The following is a 7,461-nucleotide window of genomic DNA, read 5'->3' on the forward strand; positions in this document are numbered from 1 at the left end:
TTTATGTATGTATATATGTATATATATATATACGTATATATACATACATATATATATGTGTGTATATACGTATATATATATATATATATATATATATACTAGGGGTGCAACGATATTCGTATCGAAATTGAACCGTTCGATACAGTGCTTTCGGTTCGGTACGCATATGTATCGAACAATATACATTTTTTAATTTATTTTATCAACTTTTCTTCTGACGATGCTGTCTGTGTTGAGCGCTCAGTGAATCTGCGTTCGACTACTCCGCCTAGGCTGCACTGTCGAGCACAGATCCACTGAGCTCCACCCACATGCATTCAATCAAGCTAGCGAGACAGAAGCTAAGCTCATTGCAACATGGCAACTGCCTCAGTGCCTCCTGAAGTCGAACCTCCTCCACCGTCATTGAAATCTGGCGTTTGGAACTTTTTTGGCTTTCGTGTGAAGTATCACCCTGATGGTAAGCGCGTTGTGGACAAAACTACAACAGTATGTCGGATGTGCCACGCCATGGTTAATTACATCGGTGGGAACACAACAAATATGAATGCACATTTACGCCGACATCACCCTAGTGCAAAGACGAGTGAAGGCAGCCAAAAACAACAACAAACGCACATGCTACAAACTTTGTCGGAGTCATTTAGACAGCCGTTAGCGCATGATTCTAAGAGGGCAAAAGAAATCGACAGGGCAATTGCTACTTTTATTGCTGTCGACATGCGACCCTTTTCTGTTGTAGAAAACACCGGGTTTCGGGAAATGCTGAGAGTACTTGAGCCCCGTTACAGTATTCCTTCACGAACCCATTTCACCGATATCGCAGTTCCTGCTTTGTACAAGGAGACAAAAGCTAAATTAGAGACGGCAGTGTCAGCAGCACCCGCTGTTGCTCTGACCTCAGACGGCTGGACGTCAAGAGCTACGCAGAGCTACCTCACTGTCACCGCACATTACATTGATCCGGAATGGCAGATGAAAAACTGTGTTTTGCAGACACGCCTGGTCGAAAGTCACGCCACTGACGACTTAGCCAAAGGTCTCTCTGAAGCTGTGGAAGACTGGAAGTTAGTGCGACCAAATGTGACAATATCTGTAACTACTGACAATGCTAAGAACATAGTTAATGCTGTCACAGCTGCTGGGCTGGGGCCACAAATCGGATGTTTTGCACATACAATTAATATAGCTGCTCAGAAAGGAATGGCAGTGCAGAAGGTTTCCCATCTCCTAGCAAAGATGAGAAGAATTGTCTCCTTCTTTCACAGAAGCACAACAGGATGCAATGTGTTTATGAAAAAACAGCAACTGCTGCAGCTTAGTGGAAAAAAACTGATTCAAGATGTTCCAACTAGGTGGAACTCCTCTCATGATATGATGGAAAGATACCTTGAACAGCAAGCTGCAGTGTATGCTGCTATGGCCGACAATACTGTGAAGAAGAGTATGAAGAACATTCAGAATCTAACTCAGGAAGAACATGCACTGGCTGAAAATCTTGTTACAGTCATGAAAACCCTAAAAACTGTGACAGTCATGATGTGTGAAGCGTCATCTCCAACAGCATCCATGATCCTGCCACTTAAAATGAACATCCTGAACTCTATGGCGCAGTCTGGTGATGACAGCCCAGCAGTGAGAGATGTAAAAAAAAACATCAGGGAGGACCTGGAGAAGAGATACGCTGATCCTGCCCTTCAGAATTACCTACACAAGTGCACAGCTTTAGATCCTCGATTCAAGTCCCTGCGACACTTGGATAATGTCACTCAGCTGAGAGTCTATGGAGCACTCACCACAGAACTTGTCTTGAGCATTGAACAAGTAGGTATTCTTTTTATTTTTGAAATTTTATTTAGCTACTGCTTGATTTATAAATATTATTTAAACAAATACAATTAACAATTTGGTTGTTTATATTTACTCAGGACCAAGCCGCAGGCACCACAGAAACTGCGACCTCCGCAGAGACTCAAGCAGCAAACTCTTCAGATTCACCATCAGCATCTCCACCAGAGAAAAAGTCAGCCATGAAGGAGTTGTTTGGAGAACTGTTCATGTCACAGGAGCCAAGGACCAGGTCTGCAGCCGAAGTGGCAGAGGAGGAAATTAACTTGTACAGGTTAGCAGACTGCATTCCCACAGATGATAACCCACTGAGATGGTGGAAGGAACATCACAGCTTGTACCCTCATCTTTCCAAGTTGGCACAGTGTTACTTGGTTGTACCTGGAACCTCTGTCCCAAGTGAGAGGGTGTTTTCCACAGCAGGTGACATTGTCACAGCAAGCAGATCTGTACTGTCAGCAGAACATGTGGACATCCTAATTTTTCTGAAGAAGAACATGGAAATTGAGTAAACTATGTTTTGGTTTGTATTTAACAGGACCGTTTATTTAAGTTGTTTATGCTGTATATGCAGCTAAATGCTAGCACTCCAGAAGATGAGTGTTAGGGGAGGTCCATTAAAGAGTGATTCATTTTATGGGTACCTGATTTGTTATATATGCTGCTGAGAATATACCCCAGAAGAAGGGTATAGAATAGCTTTTATTTGTATTTATTTTTTATTCTTTACATGGTGGGGTTTTTTTTTGTTTGTTTGTTTTACATGGTGCCAAGTCTGCACAACAGAAAATATGTGAAGTATAGCTTTACCAGATTTAAGTTTTCATGTGTTTTCTGTACACTATAGAACATGGTTCTAAAAAAAAATTTTCATGCCAGGGATTGGGTGTGTTTGTTTTATATTCTGCCAAGAATAGAAAATACCGTCAGGGATTCCCAAACAATGCAGAACTGTATGTGGTTGATACCTTGTTTTTAGAACATTTCAAATGTTTAAAAATATATTTAGGAAGGCCTTTCTGTGCAATACATTTTTATTTAAGTTGTTTTTGTTGTATATGCAGCTAAGTGCTAGCACTCCAGAAGATGAGTGTGAGGTGAGGTCCATCAGAGAGTGGTTCATTTTATGGGGACCTGATATGTTCAATATGCTCCTGAGCATTTACCCCAGAAGAAGGGTATAGCATAGCTTTTATTTTGGAAAAGGACATTTCTCTGAAATAAACTCGTTTCCAAACTCTTTTATTCTTTTATTATTTTGTTGTTTCAGCAACATTTCATTTAAAAACTGTATTTTTGAGTTAAAATAAATATTTATAATCTTAATAAATTACAAATTAAAAAAGGCATGAACATTTTTTTGTATCGAAAAAATATCGAACCGTGACACCAAAGTATCGAACCGAACCGAACCGTGAATTTTGTGTATCGTTGCACCCCTAGTATATATATACATGTATATATACGTATATATATACATGTATATATGTATGTATATATATATGTATATATATACGTATATATATACATATATTTATGTATGTATATATGTATATATATATATACGTATATATACATACATATATATATATATATATATATATATATATATATATATATATATATATATATATATACTAGGGGTGCAACGATATTCGTATCGAAATTGAACCGTTCGATACAGTGCTTTCGGTTCGGTACGCATATGTATCGAACAATATACATTTTTTAATTTATTTTATCAACTTTTCTTCTGACGATGCTGTCTGTGTTGAGCGCTCAGTGAATCTGCGTTCGACTACTCCGCCTAGGCTGCACTGTCGAGCACAGATCCACTGAGCTCCACCCACATGCATTCAATCAAGCTAGCGAGACAGAAGCTAAGCTCATTGCAACATGGCAACTGCCTCAGTGCCTCCTGAAGTCGAACCTCCTCCACCGTCATTGAAATCTGGCGTTTGGAACTTTTTTGGCTTTCGTGTGAAGTATCACCCTGATGGTAAGCGCGTTGTGGACAAAACTACAACAGTATGTCGGATGTGCCACGCCATGGTTAATTACATCGGTGGGAACACAACAAATATGAATGCACATTTACGCCGACATCACCCTAGTGCAAAGACGAGTGAAGGCAGCCAAAAACAACAACAAACGCACATGCTACAAACTTTGTCGGAGTCATTTAGACAGCCGTTAGCGCATGATTCTAAGAGGGCAAAAGAAATCGACAGGGCAATTGCTACTTTTATTGCTGTCGACATGCGACCCTTTTCTGTTGTAGAAAACACCGGGTTTCGGGAAATGCTGAGAGTACTTGAGCCCCGTTACAGTATTCCTTCACGAACCCATTTCACCGATATCGCAGTTCCTGCTTTGTACAAGGAGACAAAAGCTAAATTAGAGACGGCAGTGTCAGCAGCACCCGCTGTTGCTCTGACCTCAGACGGCTGGACGTCAAGAGCTACGCAGAGCTACCTCACTGTCACCGCACATTACATTGATCCGGAATGGCAGATGAAAAACTGTGTTTTGCAGACACGCCTGGTCGAAAGTCACGCCACTGACGACTTAGCCAAAGGTCTCTCTGAAGCTGTGGAAGACTGGAAGTTAGTGCGACCAAATGTGACAATATCTGTAACTACTGACAATGCTAAGAACATAGTTAATGCTGTCACAGCTGCTGGGCTGGGGCCACAAATCGGATGTTTTGCACATACAATTAATATAGCTGCTCAGAAAGGAATGGCAGTGCAGAAGGTTTCCCATCTCCTAGCAAAGATGAGAAGAATTGTCTCCTTCTTTCACAGAAGCACAACAGGATGCAATGTGTTTATGAAAAAACAGCAACTGCTGCAGCTTAGTGGAAAAAAACTGATTCAAGATGTTCCAACTAGGTGGAACTCCTCTCATGATATGATGGAAAGATACCTTGAACAGCAAGCTGCAGTGTATGCTGCTATGGCCGACAATACTGTGAAGAAGAGTATGAAGAACATTCAGAATCTAACTCAGGAAGAACATGCACTGGCTGAAAATCTTGTTACAGTCATGAAAACCCTAAAAACTGTGACAGTCATGATGTGTGAAGCGTCATCTCCAACAGCATCCATGATCCTGCCACTTAAAATGAACATCCTGAACTCTATGGCGCAGTCTGGTGATGACAGCCCAGCAGTGAGAGATGTAAAAAAAAACATCAGGGAGGACCTGGAGAAGAGATACGCTGATCCTGCCCTTCAGAATTACCTACACAAGTGCACAGCTTTAGATCCTCGATTCAAGTCCCTGCGACACTTGGATAATGTCACTCAGCTGAGAGTCTATGGAGCACTCACCACAGAACTTGTCTTGAGCATTGAACAAGTAGGTATTCTTTTTATTTTTGAAATTTTATTTAGCTACTGCTTGATTTATAAATATTATTTAAACAAATACAATTAACAATTTGGTTGTTTATATTTACTCAGGACCAAGCCGCAGGCACCACAGAAACTGCGACCTCCGCAGAGACTCAAGCAGCAAACTCTTCAGATTCACCATCAGCATCTCCACCAGAGAAAAAGTCAGCCATGAAGGAGTTGTTTGGAGAACTGTTCATGTCACAGGAGCCAAGGACCAGGTCTGCAGCCGAAGTGGCAGAGGAGGAAATTAACTTGTACAGGTTAGCAGACTGCATTCCCACAGATGATAACCCACTGAGATGGTGGAAGGAACATCACAGCTTGTACCCTCATCTTTCCAAGTTGGCACAGTGTTACTTGGTTGTACCTGGAACCTCTGTCCCAAGTGAGAGGGTGTTTTCCACAGCAGGTGACATTGTCACAGCAAGCAGATCTGTACTGTCAGCAGAACATGTGGACATCCTAATTTTTCTGAAGAAGAACATGGAAATTGAGTAAACTATGTTTTGGTTTGTATTTAACAGGACCGTTTATTTAAGTTGTTTATGCTGTATATGCAGCTAAATGCTAGCACTCCAGAAGATGAGTGTTAGGGGAGGTCCATTAAAGAGTGATTCATTTTATGGGTACCTGATTTGTTATATATGCTGCTGAGAATATACCCCAGAAGAAGGGTATAGAATAGCTTTTATTTGTATTTATTTTTTATTCTTTACATGGTGGGGTTTTTTTTTGTTTGTTTGTTTTACATGGTGCCAAGTCTGCACAACAGAAAATATGTGAAGTATAGCTTTACCAGATTTAAGTTTTCATGTGTTTTCTGTACACTATAGAACATGGTTCTAAAAAAAAATTTTCATGCCAGGGATTGGGTGTGTTTGTTTTATATTCTGCCAAGAATAGAAAATACCGTCAGGGATTCCCAAACAATGCAGAACTGTATGTGGTTGATACCTTGTTTTTAGAACATTTCAAATGTTTAAAATATATTTAGGAAGGCCTTTCTGTGCAATACATTTTTATTTAAGTTGTTTTTGTTGTATATGCAGCTAAGTGCTAGCACTCCAGAAGATGAGTGTGAGGTGAGGTCCATCAGAGAGTGGTTCATTTTATGGGGACCTGATATGTTCAATATGCTCCTGAGCATTTACCCCAGAAGAAGGGTATAGCATAGCTTTTATTTTGGAAAAGGACATTTCTCTGAAATAAACTCGTTTCCAAACTCTTTTATTCTTTTATTATTTTGTTGTTTCAGCAACATTTCATTTAAAAACTGTATTTTTGAGTTAAAATAAATATTTATAATCTTAATAAATTACAAATTAAAAAAGGCATGAACATTTTTTTGTATCGAAAAAATATCGAACCGTGACACCAAAATATCGAACCGAACCGAACCGTGAATTTTGTGTATCGTTGCACCCCTAATATATACATATATATATATATATACATTATACATATATACATACATATATATATATATATATATATATATATATAAATAAATTTAAAAAACACCCAGCACGCCCCTGCGGGCGGTTTATCCTTCAAGCTCGGGTTCCTCTACCAGAGGCCTGGGAGCTGAGGGTCCTGCGCAGTATCTTAGCTGTTCCCAGGACTTCGCTCTTCTGGACAGAGATCTCCGATGTTTATTCCCGGGATCTGCTGGAGCCACCGCCTAGCTTGGGAGTCACCGCACCTAGTGCTCCGATTACCACGGGGACCACTGTTACCTTCACCCTCCACATCCTCTCGAGCTCTTCTCTGAGCCCTTGGTATTTCTCCAGCTTCTCGTGTTCCTTCTTCCTGATGTTGCTGTCATTCGGAACCGCTACATCGATCACTACGGCCATCTTCTTCTGTTTGTCTACCACCACTATGTCCGGTTGGTTTAGCCACCACCATTTTGTCCATCTGTATCTGGAAGTCCCACAGGATCTTAGCTCGGTCATTCTCCATCACCCTTGGGGGCATCTCCCATTTTGACCTCGGGACTTCCAGGTTATACTCGGCACAGATGTTCTGTACACTTATGCCGGCCACTTGGTTATGGCGTTCCATGTATGCCTTGCCTGCTAGCATCTTGCACCCTGCTGTTATGTGCTGGATTGTCTCTGGGGCATCTTTACACAGCCTGCACCTGGGGTCTTGCCTGTGTGATAGACCCCAGCCTCTATGGATCTTGTACTCAGAGCTTGTTCTTGTGCGT

At 40.9% G+C, this 7,461-nt stretch overlaps 2 protein-coding genes across 2 annotated transcripts; both read left to right on the top strand.

The window, feature by feature from the left end:
- The first annotated feature begins 269 nt into the window (after positions 1 to 269).
- On the top strand, positions 270 to 3,184 carry LOC120737242 (E3 SUMO-protein ligase ZBED1-like). Its single transcript, XM_040037831.1, has 2 exons — positions 270 to 1,824; positions 1,929 to 3,184. Exons 1-2 carry the CDS (start codon positions 358 to 360, stop codon positions 2,358 to 2,360), a joined length of 1,899 nt encoding a protein of 632 aa, XP_039893765.1. The 5' UTR covers positions 270 to 357; the 3' UTR covers positions 2,361 to 3,184.
- Positions 3,185 to 3,656: 472 nt separating this feature from the next.
- On the top strand, positions 3,657 to 6,570 carry LOC120737243 (E3 SUMO-protein ligase ZBED1-like). The gene is made up of 2 exons (XM_040037832.1): positions 3,657 to 5,211; positions 5,316 to 6,570. The coding sequence occupies exons 1-2, from the start codon at positions 3,745 to 3,747 to the stop codon at positions 5,745 to 5,747; spliced, it is 1,899 nt and encodes a 632-aa protein (XP_039893766.1). The 5' UTR covers positions 3,657 to 3,744; the 3' UTR covers positions 5,748 to 6,570.
- Positions 6,571 to 7,461: the final 891 nt, after the last annotated feature.

The sequence above is a fragment of the Simochromis diagramma genome, unplaced genomic scaffold (assembly GCF_900408965.1).
Source record: "Simochromis diagramma unplaced genomic scaffold, fSimDia1.1 OVJJ01000463.1, whole genome shotgun sequence".
Taxonomy (NCBI): domain Eukaryota; kingdom Metazoa; phylum Chordata; class Actinopteri; order Cichliformes; family Cichlidae; genus Simochromis; species Simochromis diagramma.